Genomic DNA, 16,771 nt, shown 5'->3' on the forward strand with positions numbered 1-16,771 from the left:
CCCCTGAGAGCAACAAATGCCATCACAGCACCAAAATATATCTATCCATCATTAATCAGCGACAGAAAAAGCCCACTCATTCCCCTAAAACCAGAAGCTGTAGAGCTCGCCTGGGCCTGGGTTTGGAAGGTTCTTGTCGATATTTGCCAGCGACTAATCTATCCACCTGAGATTGCAGCTACCCAACATCAACGACTTGGTACTCTGGAACCCTTCGGGGCAGTTTCACAGAGCTCACAGTCCAATGGGAGGATTCAACCTAAGAGGCATTGAGCACAAGAAACTGCACTACATATAACTGGCAGCAGACCAGAACAAGGGTGAAATGCCAAAGTCTATCTGGCTGAAGTGGGATGCAGAGGTTTTGTGGCTTCTTCCAACATCAGGCTGCTGAAAGACTTTAGTATCCACGAATCGGATGTGCAACAAATAATTAAATCAGTCTCTGAAGAGGCTCAAAGCAGCAATCACTGGGTATGAATCCAACAGAAGGACCCTTTCTAGGCTGAAAGAACAGCAAAATACATGACACACTCAAAGGTTGACATACTTCCTATGGCAGAAATAAAACTCCAATGCCACTCTCAACATCTGTCTCTGTGAAATTGCACTTCTCCTTTACTGGGGAAATATGCAATCCGAAGTACTCCAACTATGCATGTCACATTGATGAGAAATGTTGCATTGACGTGAAGTGGGGGTACCTGCGTAAACGTTTACTACAAGTGAAATCTATAAAACACCATTTGTGAAAAGGTGTGTGGGTTAATGGCTTACAGATACTTGTAGTCAGACTTCCATGCACAGTTTTATAGATGATATTAAAGGTGTGTGTGAAGACAGTTAAGAAGCAGTGTTACAATGCATAACACCACCTGCTGTACTGAGTTGCAGCAAGAACTTACATTCATACATGAAGCAAACAGGTCCGCCATGCCTCTACTCCCACTGTTTTAAGGATAACATTTGGACAATTTACCTTGATTATAACTTTTTTAGGAGTTTCAGACAAACACATCCTGAAGTCAGAAGGGTTACCATTAGATTATAATCATATTTGTACAGCATTCAATTTAACTGTGAAAATATTGCACATGCAGTTAGTCTTCAGCAACATTAACTAACCCTAACCCAATTTAACCATAGTAATAATACAACCACTCCTCTCCAAATGTGAATGTGCCATTTAACTAATTTTCTTCATTCCATCTCTCTCATTAGATCTTCCAGCTATGGCATTTGGAGAGTTCCGTTATGGCGGCTGCACTCCAAAGCAATGTAATCAATGAGAAACTGGCAAACTTGTCCCGGACTCAGAAGGGGCTTGATGAGGAGATCACAAAGTACAACAGAGTGGTACAATCGAACCAGACAAACAGTTCTTCTATTGATGCACTCATCGCACAGAAACAGACCACCGTCGCAAACATAAACAAAAAAATTGATCTTATTGCAGCGCGCACTGGGGTGAGAAACCATTTATTTTGATCACAAAGCTGTAATTTATAGCTATATTAGACATCTATTAGAAACATTAATATGGCTGAATGTCTGTGTTCCCAGCATGAAGACCTGAGTCCTCTGCAAATTAAGGTTCAGGGAATAAAGACTCAGATTGATGAAGTTTCATTAAAAATCAAGAATGATCAGCAGCTGTGGCTGAAGCATCAAGGAATGCTTGTGGGACTGACCCTGGAGATACAGGAACACAGCAAGGAATATAACAAACTGCAGGCAAAACTCACTGTGATCCGCCAGAAGAAGATCTACCTGGAGTGTACGTCTAATATGTTGTGAAACTCACCTCAATAGTTACTGCATGCAAATCCCAATTCCTGATTAACACTGATTTAAAGGTCATCTTGAGGTCATGCACCGTGAGGAAAGCGACATAGATAAGGGCAATAAGATGCTTCAAAGAGACCTGCTGAAGCTCAACACTCTTCTTAGCAAGAACACTCAGCTGCGCCAAGCTTTAGAACAGGAGAATATGGTCATGGAAACCAAATTCCTTCATGAACTTAAGGCACGACCTTGCTGCTTCACACACTAATATTTTCAATTTCAATCGATTGTTGCCAAAATGCTAATCTTGCATAATGTGTTCAGGAGGCAGAGCGGCAGTCCATAGAAATGGAGGTGAAACTGGAGAAGACCCAGGAAGAAAAGGAGAAACTTCTCAGCAGTCTGGTGGAGGCTGAGTCAGTTTTTTGCTGAATTCGTTTCCTTTTTGTCAACTTGAAATGGATTCATGCGTGTACCGCTTGTATTAATTACTATAGCGGTACACCATAATCATGGTTAAGTACATAAGCCGGCATTAAGGTCCTGGTTTGATTAACTTTGTCATGGCAGCCTTAGGGGTTTTTGGGCGCCCCTCCCAAACCTCAACAACACCTTACAGACGTGTGTAACAAGAGTCCAGTCAAATTCAAGATTAGTGCTGGCGGTCCAGGAGATGGTCAGGACGCTCGCTTCTCACACCGGCAACCTAGGTATGAGCAGTAGGAAAAGACAACTCACCCAAGAGAGCAAGTAAAGTTAAAAAAAAGTCAAAAGTACCACTGATAGTCACACACACCCACTCGGTGTGGTGAAATTAACCCCTGCATTCGACCCATCCCCTGGGAGATGAGGGGAGCAGCTCGGGAATCATTTTGGTGATTTAACCCCCAATTCCAACCCTTGATGCTGAGTGCCAAGCAGGGAGGTAATGGGTCATATTTTTATAGTCTTTAGTATGACTCGGCCGGGGTTTGAACTCCGGACCAACCGATCTCAGGGCGGACACTCTGCATACTTGCCAACCCTCCCGAATTTTCCGGGAGACTCCCGAAATTCAGCGCCTCTCCCGAAAACCTCCCGGGACAAATATTCTCCCGAAAATCTCCCGATTTTCAGCCGGAGCTGGAGGCCACGCCCCCTCCAGCTCCATGCGGACCTGAGTGAGGACAGCCTTTTTTCACGACGGGAGGACAACAGGGTGACAAGAACTAAATCATCCGGACTAGAGATAAATTGTATTATTATGTTTATCTTACCTAAAAATAAATATATTTATTAATTAAAAAAACAAAAATAATAATAATACATTTTTACTATATTTTATCCATCCATCCATCCATTTTCTACCGCTTATTCCCTTTGGGGTCGCGGGGGTCGCTGGAGCCAAATCTCAGCTAAAAACATAAAAATTAATTGTATTTTTATTTGTATTTTTTCTGACTCCTTATTACATCCAGCCATAGAATTATACATTAAAACAAACATATTTGAAATAATTAATTTTAAATGACCATATTTAATTAATAAAATAATTGCTTGTTTATCAACAACTTTAGCATTTTATTCATTACATTTTGAAGCTCTCAGAAGCCAAGTTATGTTATACTCCTTAAGATTTATTTATGCAAGTTTGAAGTATCAATTATCTAAACACAGTTTTGTTTGCATATTTTCAGGATATATATATGTATATATATATATATATATATATATATATATATATATATATATATATATATATATATATATATATATATATATATATATATATATATATACTGGTAAAAGCCAGTAAATTTGAATATTTTGAAAAACTTGATTTATTTCAGTAATTGCATTCAAAAGGTGTAACTTGTACATTATATTTATTCATTGCACACAGACTGATGCATTCAAATGTTTATTTCATTTAATTTTGATGATTTGAAGTGGCAACAAATGAAAATCCAAAATTCCGTGTGTCACAAAATTAGAATATTACTTAAGGCTAATACAAAAAAGGGATTTTTAGAAATGTTGGCCAACTGAAAAGTATGAAAATGAAAAATATGAGCATGTACAATACTCAATACTTGGTTGGAGCTCCTTTTGCCTCAATTACTGCGTTAATGCGGCGTGGCATGGAGTCGATGAGTTTCTGGCACTGCTCAGGTGTTATGAGAGCCCAGGTTGCTCTGATAGTGGCCTTCAACTCTTCTGCGTTTTTGGGTCTGGCATTCTGCATCTTCCTTTTCACAATACCCCACAGATTTTCTATGGGGCTAAGGTCAGGGGAGTTGGCGGGCCAATTTAGAACAGAAATACCATGGTCCGTAAACCAGGCACGGGTAGATTTTGCGCTGTGTGCAGGCGCCAAGTCCTGTCGGAACTTGAAATCTCCATCTCCATAGAGCCGGTCAGCAGCAGGAAGCATGAAGTGCTCTAAAACTTGCTGGTAGACGGCTGCGTTGACCCTGGATCTCAGGAAACAGAGTGGACCGACACCAGCAGATGACATGGCACCCCAAACCATCACTGATGGTGGAAACTTTACACTAGACTTCAGGCAACGTGGATCCTGTGCCTCTCCTGTCTTCCTCCAGACTCTGGGACCTCGATTTCCAATGGAAATGCAAAATTTGCATGGTTGGGTTATGGTTTGGGGTGCCATGTCATCTGCTGGTGTCGGTCCACTCTGTTTCCTGAGATCCAGGGTCAACGCTGCCGTCTACCAGCAAGTTTTAGAGCACTTCATGCTTCCTGCTGCTGACCTGCTCTATGGAGATGGAGATTTCAAGTTCCAACAGGACTTGGCGCCTGCACACAGCGCAAAATCTACCCGTGCCTGGTTTACGGACCATGGTATTTCTGTTCTAAATTGGCCCGCCAACTCCCCTGACCTTAGCCCCATAGAAAATCTGTGGGGTATTGTGAAAAGGAAGATGCAGAATGCCAGACCCAAAAACGCAGAAGAGTTGAAGGCCACTATCAGAGCAACCTGGGCTCTCATAACACCTGAGCAGTGCCAGAAACTCATCGACTCCATGCCACGCCGCATTAACGCAGTAATTGAGGCAAAAGGAGCTCCAACCAAGTATTGAGTATTGTACATGCTCATATTTTTCATTTTCATACTTTTCAGTTGGCCAACATTTCTAAAAATCCCTTTTTTGTATTAGCCTTAAGTAATATTCTAATTTTGTAACACACGGAATTTTGGATTTTCATTTGTTGCCACTTCAAATCATCAAAATTAAATGAAATAAACATTTGAATGCATCAGTCTGTGTGCAATGAATAAATATAATGTACAAGTTACACCTTTTGAATGCAATTACTGAAATAAATCAAGTTTTTCAAAATATTCTAATTTACTGGCTTTTACCTGTATGTATGAAATACTTGACTTGGTGAATTCTAGCTGTCAATATACTCCTCCCCTCTTAACCACGCCCCCAACCACGCCCCACCCCATCCCTGACCACGCCCCCGCCCCCCACCTCCCGAAATCGGAGGTCTCAAGGTTGGCAAGTATGACACTCTGTAACACTCCAACCACAAGGCCACTGAGCAGGCAGCAAGTAGACCATCACTACACAAAGCAACGTTGAGCTGCAGTAACGCTAAAGCAACTAGGCTTTTTTCGGTCTGCAGACGTGGTAAAGACATTAGTTTCGCATTTGTAGGCTTTTTGAACCTGTAAGCTACTCATAGGGGAGGCCACGTAGAGGCTGTCTTTGTCTCCCCCACTTGCGGGACTTGCGGAAGATGCCTCCTGCGAGTGTGGGGACCCAGTCCAGACAGTAGAGCATATAGTAACTAGTTGCCCCAAACACCGGCCACCGAATGGCGAACAAGGTCTGATTGACCTAGACGATGACACGTTGACCTGGCTTGAGGTAATGGGTCATATTTTTATAGTCTTTAGTATGACTCGGCCGGGGTTTGAACTCCGGACCTACCGATCTCAGGGCGGACACTCTGTAACACTCCAACCACAAGGCCACTGAGCAGGCAGCAAGTAGACCATCACTACACAAAGCAACGTTGAGCTGCAGTAACGCTAAAGCAACTAGGCTTTTTGCGGTCTGCAGACATGGTAAAGACATTAGTTTCGCTTTTGTAGGCTTTTTGAACCTGTAAGCTACTCATAGGGGAGGCCACGTAGAGGCTGTCTTTGTCTCCCCCACTTGCGGGACTTGCGGAAGATGCCTCCTGCGAGTGTGGGGACCCAGTCCAGACAGTAGAGCATATAGTAACTAGTTGCCCCAAACACCGGCCACCGAATGGCGAACAAGGTCTGATTGACCTAGACGATGACACGTTGACCTGGCTTGAGGTAATGGGTCATATTTTTATAGTCTTTAGTATGACTCTGCCGGGGTTTGAACTCCGGACCTACCGATCTCAGGGCGGACACTCTGTAACACTCCAACCACAAGGCCACTGAGCAGGCAGCAAGTAGACCATCACTACACAAAGCAACGTTGAGCTGCAGTAACGCTAAAGCAACTAGGCTTTTTGCGGTCTGCAGACGTGGTAAAGACATTAGTTTTGCTTTTGTAGGCTTTTTGAACCTGTAAGCTACTCATAGGGGAGGCCACGCAGAGGCTGTCTTTGTCTCCCCCACTTGCGGGACTTGCGGAAGATGCCTCCTGCGAGTGGGTGGACCCAGTCCAGACAGTAGAGCATATAGTAACTAGTTGCCCCAAACACCGGCCACCGAATGGCGAACAAGGTCTGATTGACCTGGACGATGACACGTTGACCTGGCTTGCCTCAACAGAGCTGAAAATCTAACGACACACGACAGAAGAAGAAGACTACACAAAGCAGAGCTGTCTGTGACAGCTATGAACATCAATCAGTGCGTCAAAATTGGGGGGCCCTGATTGGGTGGGGGCCCCTGAGCTTCAGCCCAGGTAAGCCCGTGCATTAAGGCAGCCATGGATAAAGCAAAGGAGTAACAGGCATCGAGTAAACGTGTTACACACACATATCCTCTCTCCCTCACATTTTGTGACCGTGTTTGAACTTGGTACCACTGTACCGAACGGAAAAATCTGATTATGAATGCATGATCTTACACCCCTACTGAGCAATATCTGTATCCATGCCTACGCAGGCGTCACATCATGCTGTGGGAAAAGAAGACTCATCTAATGAAAGAGACACGTTTAGTTGTGGAAGAGGGTCAGGGAGACATCCAAATAATGAAGGACGACATCCATCGTATGGAGGTAGATATACACCTTCTCTATCAGCTTGAGTTCAACATTTAGTGGGACCAGGTCTTCTCCAGTACATAGTTGGAGACTGACTCATTACTAAAATCCTGTTGCCATTTTGATTTAAAGTAGTGTAAAGTTCCAATTCATATTTGTTGGTAGACTCGATACAGAAGACTGAAACTAAAAACTACAATACGATTGATGGGGCAATGGGTAGAGAAGGGCTTGAAGATGGTCTGTGAAACAATTACATGTTTTGTAGATCACAATGAAGTGTTTTAGATTAATAGCTAACTTGACTCTCGCCAGATCCTTGTAGTTCGCTGAGCTCCACACAAGGATCTGGAACTTCTCAATAGGAGATGTATTTCAGAAGGCAGGGCCTTGTAAAAAAAATCATTGTATGTGATTGGATAAACCACTTGCCCGTTATCTTGAATGACGTGCTACTTCAACCACTCACATCGAAATCAGCCCGTGACGCTGATGAGAGCCACGCTGGGAAATCCAAAACAGAACAGCCAACATATTGGATAACGACAAAGCGAAAAGTTAGAGAACTTTTACTGAAACAACACAGCAATGTCAGTAGATGATCAATGTCGCAAAACAGTTGCAATAGCAGAATCAATATCAGCACACGACTCCTCGCTCCGTGCCGCCATTATTGTTTGAATCAAACAAGTCTCTTCGGCGCTACGTCACATCTATGAAATCCTGCCCAACGATCCTGATTGGTTAATTATTTTTTGCTACATTGAAGGAGTTTGCATTGCCCTCGAGCCCATATCCTTGTGTGGAGCTCAGCGAACTACAAACCCTGTTTCCATATGAGTTGGGAAATTGTGTTAGATGTAAATATAAACAGAATACAATGATTTGCAAATCATTTTCAACCCATATTCAGTTGAATATGCTACAAAGACAACATATTTGATGTTCAAACTGATAAAACATTTTTTTTTTTGCAAATAATCATTAACTTTAGAATATGATGCCAGCAACACGTGACAAATAAGGTGGGAAAGGTGGCAATAAATACTGATAAAGTTGAGGAATGCTCATCAAACACTTATTTGGAACATCCCACAGGTGAACAGGCAAATTGGGAACAGGTGGGTGCCATGATTGGGTATAAAAGTAGATTCCATGAAATGCTCAGTCATTCACAAACAAGGATGGGGCGAGGTACACCACTTTGTCAACAAATGCGTGAGCAAATTGTTGAACAGTTTAAGAAAAACCTTTCTCAACCAGCTATTACAAGGAATTTAGGAATTTCACCATCTACGGTCCGTAATATCATCAAAGGGGTCAGAGAATCTGGAGAAATCACTGCACGTACGCAGCTAAGCCTGTGACCTTCGATCCCTCAGGCTGTACTGCATCAACAAGCGACATCAGTGTGTAAATGATATCACCACATGGGCTCAGGAACACTTCAGAAACCCACTGTCAGTAACTACAGTTGGTCGCTACATCTGTAAGCGCAAGTTAAAACTCTCCTATGCAAGGCGAAAACCGTTTATCAACAACACCCAGAAACGCCGTCGGCTTCGCTGGGCCTGAGCTCATCTAAGATGGACTGATACAAAGTGGAAAAGTGTTCTGTGGTCTGACGAGTCCACATTTCAAATTGTTTTTGGAAACTGTGGACGTCGTGTCCTCCGGACCAAAGAGGAGAAAAAACATCCGGATTGTTATAGGCGCAAAGTTGAAAAGCCAGCATCTGTGATGGTATGGGGGTGTATTAGTTCCCAAGACATGGGTAACTTACACATCTGTGAAGGCGCCATTAAGACTGAAAGGTACATACAGGTTTTGGAGCAACATATGTTGCCATCCAAGCAACGTTACCATGGACGCCCCTGCTTATTTCAGCAAGACAAAGCCAAGCCCCGTGTTACATCAACGTGGCTTCATAGTAAGAGAGTGCGGGGACTAGACTGGCCTGCCTGTAGTCCAGACCTGTCTCCCATTGAAAATGTGTGGCGCATTATGAAGCCTAAAAGACCACAACGGAGACCCCCGGACTGTTGAACAACTTAAGCTGTCCATCAAGCAAGAATGGGAAAGAATTCCACCTGAGAAGCTTAAAAAATGTGTCTCCTCAGTTCCCAAACGTTTACTGAGAGTTGTTAAAAGGAAAGGCCATGTAACACAGTGGTGAACATGCCTTTTCCCAACTACTTTGGCACATGTTGCAGCCATGAAATTCTAAAACTATTATTTGCAAAAAAATATACAAAGTGTATGAGTTTGAACATCAAATATCGTGTCTTTGTAGTGCATTCAATTGAATATGGGTTGAAAAGGATTTGCAAATCATTGTATTCCGTTTATATTTACATCTAACACAATTTCCCAACTCATATGGAAACAGGGTTTGTAATAAAGCAACTTTTAGTTCAGTAAAGCGTCACCGACGTCTCTTTTGATCCAGTTGCACTGCCGTGTCATCCTTCTGTCCGGACGAGGATGACAAGACCAGAAATACACATCAGTACAAAACACAAATGTCGACTTCAAAGAAGACAGGTTTTAGCAGATAATATGGGTTGAAAAATGTACAGGTAAAAGCCAGTAAATTAGAATATTTTGAAAAACTTGATTTATTTCAGTAATTGCATTCAAAAGGTGTAACTTGTACATTATATTTATTCATTGCACACAGACTGATGCATTCAAATGTTTATTTCATTTAATTTTGATGATTTGAAGTGGCAACAAATGAAAATCCAAAATTCCGTGTGTCACAAAATTAGAATATTACTTAAGGCTAATACAAAAAAGGGATTTTTAGAAATGTTGGCCAACTGAAAAGTATGAAAATGAAAAATATGAGCATGTACAATACTCAATACTTGGTTGGAGCTCCTTTTGCCTCAATTACTGCGTTAATGCGGCGTGGCATGGAGTCGATGAGTTTCTGGCACTGCTCAGGTGTTATGAGAGCCCAGGTTGCTCTGATAGTGGCCTTCAACTCTTCTGCGTTTTTGGGTCTGGCATTCTGCATCTTCCTTTTCACAATACCCCACAGATTTTCTACGGGGCTAAGGTCAGGGGAGTTGGCGGGCCAATTTAGAACAGAAATACCATGGTCCGTAAACCAGGCACGGGTAGATTTTGCGCTGTGTGCAGGCGCCAAGTCCTGTTGGAACTTGAAATCTCCATCTCCATAGAGCAGGTCAGCAGCAGGAAGCATGAAGTGCTCTAAAACTTGCTGGTAGACGGCTGCGTTGACCCTGGATCTCAGGAAACAGAGTGGACCGACACCAGCAGATGACATGGCACCCCAAACCATCACCCAACCCTGCAAATTTTGCATTTCCTTTGGAAATCGAGGTCCCAGAGTCTGGAAGAAGACAGGAGAGGCACAGGATCCACGTTGCCTGAAGTCTAGTGTAAAGTTTCCACCAACAGTGATGGTTTGGGGTGCCATGTCATCTGCTGGTGTCGGTCCACTCTGTTTCCGGAGATCCAGGGTCCTAGAATCCGTCTCCTTTACCCCCCCTTTTTGGCGCCCCTGGCCCTGGAGCACATGTAGCCGTGATTCTCAAATTACCGTTAATAAAGCAGTAATATATTAGCCCATATACCTGGCATTTAGGACCCCAGGTTAAGACCCGCTTAAGACTTAAGATGAATATAAAGACATAGACCGGTTCTGGGGATGCCCTGAGTGCTGTAGAAGTGCCTTGTTTTGGTAAAGAGAATCAGAATCAGAATCAGAATCAGCTTTATTGTCATTACGCAAGGTAACGAGATTGAGGCCATTCCATACAGTGCGATGTGTGCATGCTAGAAAAACAATGTGCAAATATATATAAATATAAAAAATGTAGAAGTGCAATGAATATGGTGTGAAATGAATATATACATGAAAAAACAAAACAAAAAACAGGGTGGTTGGTGGAATGGGTTATTGCACCGAAGAGAAGGCAGTTATGAGGGACAATGGGGCAGTCCATTCAGGATGGTTATGGCCCTGGGGAAGAAGCTGTTCTTTAGCCTGTTTGTTTTGGTTTTAATGCACCTGTAGCGCTTCCCAGAGGGCAGCAGGTGGAACAGGTCAGAGCCAGGGTGGGTGCTGTCTTTGATGATGGCACTGGCTCTGTTGAGGCAGCGGGAGGTGTAGATGTCCGTCAGAGAGGGGAGAGGGCGGCCGATGATCTTCTGAGCCGTCTTGACCACTCTTTGCAGCCTCTCCCTGTCTGCTGCAGTGCAGCTGCCGTACCATACCGTAATACAGTAGGTCAGCAGGCTCTCGATGGACGAGCGGTAGAAGGTCAGCAGCAGGTCAGGCTTCAGGTTGTACTTCCCGAGGACTCTAAGGAAGTGTAGCCGCTGCTGTGTTTTATGTATAATCAACTGATCTATATAATCTACTGATCAACATTTTGTTAAAATGTTTATGGGCTATTGTGCATCTGTGTTTCTTCCTGCAGCGGTGGCTCAGCCAGTTGATGAGGCAGCGGGAGACGCTCCTCAGGGACAGTGTAGCAGTCGTGGAAAGGAGGGGAAACATCATAGAGCGCAATGAGGTCCTCGCTCGCAGTACAAAAAAGATTGTTACAAAGGGTGAGCTGCATCTCATGAACGACGGCTTACGACGGAAGATCAAAGACACACAAAAGGTGGCGAATGTTTTCATACATGCACTGAGAGCTGTTGTACAATTACCTTGAATTGAATATGTATGTTTCAGCTGGTGAAAGAGTATTCACAGGAGATCAGGGAACTTCAGGAGGGCCATGTAAGTATTTTGGCTTATTAATGTTCTGAATCGTTCATTTTCGTCATTCTCAGGAATGTGTCAAATGAAATGAACCAGAATCAATTTTCTACATACACTCAGAGGTGGGTAGAGTAGCCAGAAATTGTACTCAAGTAAGAGTACTGTTACTTTAGAGATTTATTACTCAAGTAAAAGTAAGGAGTAGTCACCCAAATATTTACTTGAGTAAAAGTAAAAAGTATGTTGTGAAAAAACTACTCAAGTACTGAGTAACTGATGAGTAACATACACACTCATATCATATATATATATATATATATATATATATATATATATATATATATATATATATACATACATATACATTGATATATACAGTATATAATTTATAAGTATTTATTTTGCTGTTTTTGTTTACATGTTAAAGGTGTTTTAATGAATATACATGCATGTTTAACATATAGATTCCTTTCTTTCATGAAGACTAGAATATAAGTTGGTGTATTACCTGATTCTGATGACTTGCATTGATTGTAATCAGACAGTCGTGATGATAACGTCCACGTTTTCAAAGAAAAGTTCCTCCTTTCTGTCCAATACCACATGAAAGTGGTGGGTTTTTGTCATCCTATTTGTCCAGCTTCCATATTCGTTTTTATACACTTTGCAAGAAATATATTGGCGTCAAACTCCGTAGCTTGCTAGCTTGTTTGCGCTGGCTTTCGGAGACTCTTGTTTTGAAAGCGCAGGCGCGATGGCGCGGCACTTTTATTGTGAAGACAGGAACGTCCTCATGTGCGGTCAGTCTTGAGGCTTTTGATGGTACGGTTGAAATAAAACAAGTATCTTTTTTCCCTCACACTTTTGATTGATTGATTGGAACTTTTATTAGTAGATTGCACAGTACAGTACATATTCCGTACAATTGACCACTAAATGGTAACACCCCAATAAGTTTTTCAACTTGTTTAAGTCAGGTCATGTGACCACCTGGCTCTGTTTGATTGGTCCAACGTCACCAGTGACTGCATCTGATTGGTGGAACGAAGTGAAACGTCACCAGTAAGGCAGGCACTTTGAAGGTCTGTCTGACAGACCAAAACAAACAAAGCGTGCATTAACAGATCGATAAAAATTAGTAGCGAGTAGCGAGCTGAATGTAGATAAAAGTAGCGGAGTAAAAGTAGCGTTCCTTCTCTATAAATATACTTAAGTAAAAGTAAAAGTATGTTGCATTAAAACTACTCTTAGAAGTACAATTTATCCCAAAAGTTACTCAAGTAGATGTAACGGAGTAAATGTAGCGCGTTACTACCCACCTCTGCATACACTATATTGCCAAAAGTATTTGGCCACCTGCCTTGACTCGCATATGAACTTGAAGTGCCATCCCATTCCTAGCCCATAGGGTTCAATATGATGTCGGTCCACCTTTTCCAACTATTACAGCTTCAACTCTTCTGGGAAGGCTGTCCACAAGGTTGCGGAGTGTGTTTATAGAAATGTGACCATTCTTACAAAAGCGCATTGGTGAGGTCACACACTGATGTTGGTCGAGAAGGCCTGGCTCTCAGTCTCCGTTCTAATTCATCCCAAAGGTTTTCTATCGGGTTCAAACTCTGTGCAGGCCAATCAAGTTCATCCACACCAGACTGTCATCCATGTCTTTATGGACCTTGCTTTGTGCACTGGTGCACAGTCATGGTGGAAGAGGAAGGGGCCCGCTCCAAACTGTTCCCACAAGGTTGGGAGCATGGAATTGTCCAAAATGTTTTTGGTATCCTGGAGCATTCAAAGTTCCTTTCACTGGAACTAAGGGGCCGAGCCCAACTCCTGAAAAAACAACCCCACACCATAATTCCTCCTCCACCAAATTTCACACTCGCACAATGCAGTCCGAAATGTACCGTTCTCCTGGCAACCTGCAAACCCAGACTCGTCAGATTGCCAGATGGAAAAGCGTGATTCATCACTCCAGAGAAGGCGTCTCCACTGCTCTGGAGTCCAGTGGCGACGTGCTTTTCACCACTGCATCCCACGCTTTGCATTGGACTTGGTGAAGTATGGTTTAGATGCAGCTGCTCGGCCATGGAAACCCATTCCATGAAGCTCTCTGCGTACTGTACGTGGGCTTATTGGAAGGTCACATGAAGTTTGGAGCTCTATAGCAACTAACTGTGCAGAAAGTCGGCGACCTCTTTGCACTATGCGCTTTTCAGCATCCGCTGACCCCTCTCTGTCAGTGTACGTGGCCTACCACTTCCTGACTGAGTTGCTGTTGTTCCCAAACTCTTCCATTTTCTTATAATAAAGCCGACAGTTGACTTTGGAATATTTAGGAGCGAGGAAATTTCACGACTGGATTTGTTGCACAGGTGGCATCCTATGACAGTTCCATGCTGGAAATCACTGAGAGCGGCCCATTCTTTCTCAAATGTTTGTAGAAACAGTCTCCATGCCTAAGTGCTTGATTTTATACACCTGATTCTGATCATTTTGATGGGTGGCCAAATACTTTTGGCAATACAGTGTAAGTTGCAGGTGGGGATGGAATATTTTAGCATCAGCTTCATAGCAAAGAACACTAAGCTGTGTCTCAATTGGTGAACTTCCACACTTAGTTATTCTTACAAAATGCAGTGCTCTGTCAGTACCTGGATGCTGCACTAAACATCAAAATGGTGAGTGTGCAGTGCTGGACATTTTTCCCCCTGAATACTGGCCATTTTGGGTTTGTGGTAAAAGGGGAGGGATGAGCTAAAAATAATGATTGCTGAGGATCAATCTGGTAAGTGCTTAATGAAAGTAATTGATTAGGGACAGCACTACACTGTCAAAAATGTGCGCTCTCAGGAACCAAAATCCTTTCATTTTTTAAAAACTCGACAGTGTGCCTTATAACCCGGTGCACATACTTGCCAACCCTCCCGAATTTTCCGGGAGACTCCCGAAATTCAGCGCCTCTCCCGAAAATCTCCCGATTTTCAGCCAGAGCTGGAGGCCACGCCCCCTCCAGCTCCATGCGGACCTGAGTGAGGACAGCCTGTTTTCACGTCTGCTTTCCCACAATATAAACAGCGTGCATGCCCAATCACGTTATTCCATACGAGGCGTCCTGCGTACCGCCGATGAGCATGGTGCAGATGGAGAAGATCTTCTCGGCGTCCGTGTTGGTGCACACGTTGCCAAAGCCGACGCTGGTCAGGCTGCTGAGGGTGAAGTAGAAGGTGGCGATGTACGAGCTGCGCACCGACAGGCCGCCGACCGTGTTGTTGACATAGAGCATCTCCAGGCGTTTGCCCAACTCATGGAGCCATCCTTGGGGAAGGTACGGGAGAACAACAGGGTGACAAGAATTAAATCATCCAGACTAGAGATAAATTGTATTATTATGTTTATCTTACCTAAAAATAAGTATATTTATTAATTAAAAAACTAAATACATTTTTACTATATTTTGCTAAAAACATAAAAATGTATTGTATTTTTATTTGAATCAGCACCTCCAAGTCCGAAAAGGGTGGAGTGCCATCTCCGGGTTGCGGAGGAGATCTTGCCCCAAGTGGAGGAGTTCAAGTACCTCGGAGTCTTGTTCACGAGTGGGGGAAGAGTGGATCGTGAGATTGACAGGCGGATCGGTGCGGCGTCTTCACTAATGCGGACGCTGTATCGATCCGTTGTGGTGAAGAAGGAGCTGAGCCGGAAGGCAAAGCTCTCAATTTACTGGTCGATCTACGTTCCCATCCTCACCTATGGTCATGAGCTTTGGATTATGACCGAAAGGACAAGATCACGGGGACAAGCGGCCGAAATGAGTTTCCTCCGCCGGGTGGAAGGACTCTCCCTTAGAGATAGGGTGAGAAGCTCTGTCATCCGAGGGGAGCTCAAAGTAAAGCCGCTGCTCCTCCACATCGAGAGGAGCCAGATGAGGTGGTTCGGGCATCTGGTCAGGATGCCACCCGAACGCCTCCCTAGGTAGGTGTTTAGGGCACGTCCGACCGGTAGGAGGCCGCGGGGAAGACCCAGGACACGTTGGGAAGACTATGTCTCCCGGCTGGCCTGGGAACGCCTCGGGGTCCCACAGGAAGAGCTGGACGAAGTGGCTGGGGAGAGGGAAGTCTGGGCTTCCCTGCTTAGGCTGCTGCCCCCGCGACCCGACCTCGGATAAGCGGAAGAAGATGGATGGATGGATGGATGGATGGATGGACGTTGACCAAAAAACCACCATTACATGTTATGTAGAACACAAGGAAGTGGTTTAAATGTAGCAAAACGTATGAAAATAGACCTGAATAGACCCGTTCATCGATAGCGCGCCTTGTATTCTGGTGCGCTCTATGGTACTAATGAAAGTATTCCATTGAAGACGCAACGAGTTTCTTTTCAACTTCCCAGTCATCATGGTCATTCATGCAGTTTTCTCATCCTTCCACATACTTTCAAATTCATTTGAATTTCAATAGATTTTTTTTTTTCTGGCCTCTAGGAAGAATTTCAGAAGAAGTCAAAGAAAATTCAGGAAATGACGGAAGGCACTCCAGTCGGCACAGCTTCACTTGAAGTGACTCTGCAGAGTGAGTTGGAGCGAGTTAACACAGTCAGCACCATTGTTCACCGTGTGTGGACAGAGATGCCCAAATACCATGGGGCCCTCTGGAAGGTTGTGCGATCCCTGGCAGAAAACAGAGACGCTGAAGTAGCTGCTCATTGACAGGGAAGACAAGAGTCGTGGCTGATGTTGATGCTGATTTATTTCAATTTGTTACTCTCTCTTGTGGCCCATTTTTGGATAAGCGTCATGGCAATGTAAGCATGAAAATAATAAATAAATATGGAAATCTATGGAATGGAATCAGGCTTCAGCTGTATGTGGATATAAATGAGAGGATGGAGTTGTACGAAGAAAAACGGGTGTGGGCTTATCAAAAAGTCTTGAAAAGGGTCCTGACTGTCTTTGGTGCGTAATTACTAAATGGCAGCTCAGCCCAGACTTCTTGGGGTCCCTCAGTAGGGTGCTGGAGAGATACCCCATTCTGTT

At 43.6% G+C, this 16,771-nt stretch overlaps 1 protein-coding gene across 1 annotated transcript in view; it reads left to right on the forward strand.

Moving 5' to 3' along the window:
• The window catches only part of LOC133624468 (coiled-coil domain-containing protein 40-like), an 84,884-nt gene extending 68,313 nt beyond the window's left edge, over positions 1-16,571 (forward strand). The window contains exons 12-19 of the mRNA XM_061988040.2: positions 1,222-1,467; positions 1,564-1,777; positions 1,857-2,026; positions 2,110-2,201; positions 6,890-7,004; positions 11,444-11,632; positions 11,704-11,751; positions 16,220-16,571. Coding sequence (XP_061844024.2) covers positions 1,222-1,467; positions 1,564-1,777; positions 1,857-2,026; positions 2,110-2,201; positions 6,890-7,004; positions 11,444-11,632; positions 11,704-11,751; positions 16,220-16,444 — 1,299 coding nt within the window. The 3' untranslated portion in view covers positions 16,445-16,571. The remainder of the gene's footprint in view (positions 1-1,221; positions 1,468-1,563; positions 1,778-1,856; positions 2,027-2,109; positions 2,202-6,889; positions 7,005-11,443; positions 11,633-11,703; positions 11,752-16,219) is intronic.
• The last annotated feature ends 200 nt before the right edge of the window (positions 16,572-16,771 follow it).

Source organism: Nerophis lumbriciformis, linkage group LG27 (genome assembly GCF_033978685.3).
Source record: "Nerophis lumbriciformis linkage group LG27, RoL_Nlum_v2.1, whole genome shotgun sequence".
Classification (NCBI taxonomy): Eukaryota; Metazoa; Chordata; class Actinopteri; order Syngnathiformes; family Syngnathidae; genus Nerophis; species Nerophis lumbriciformis.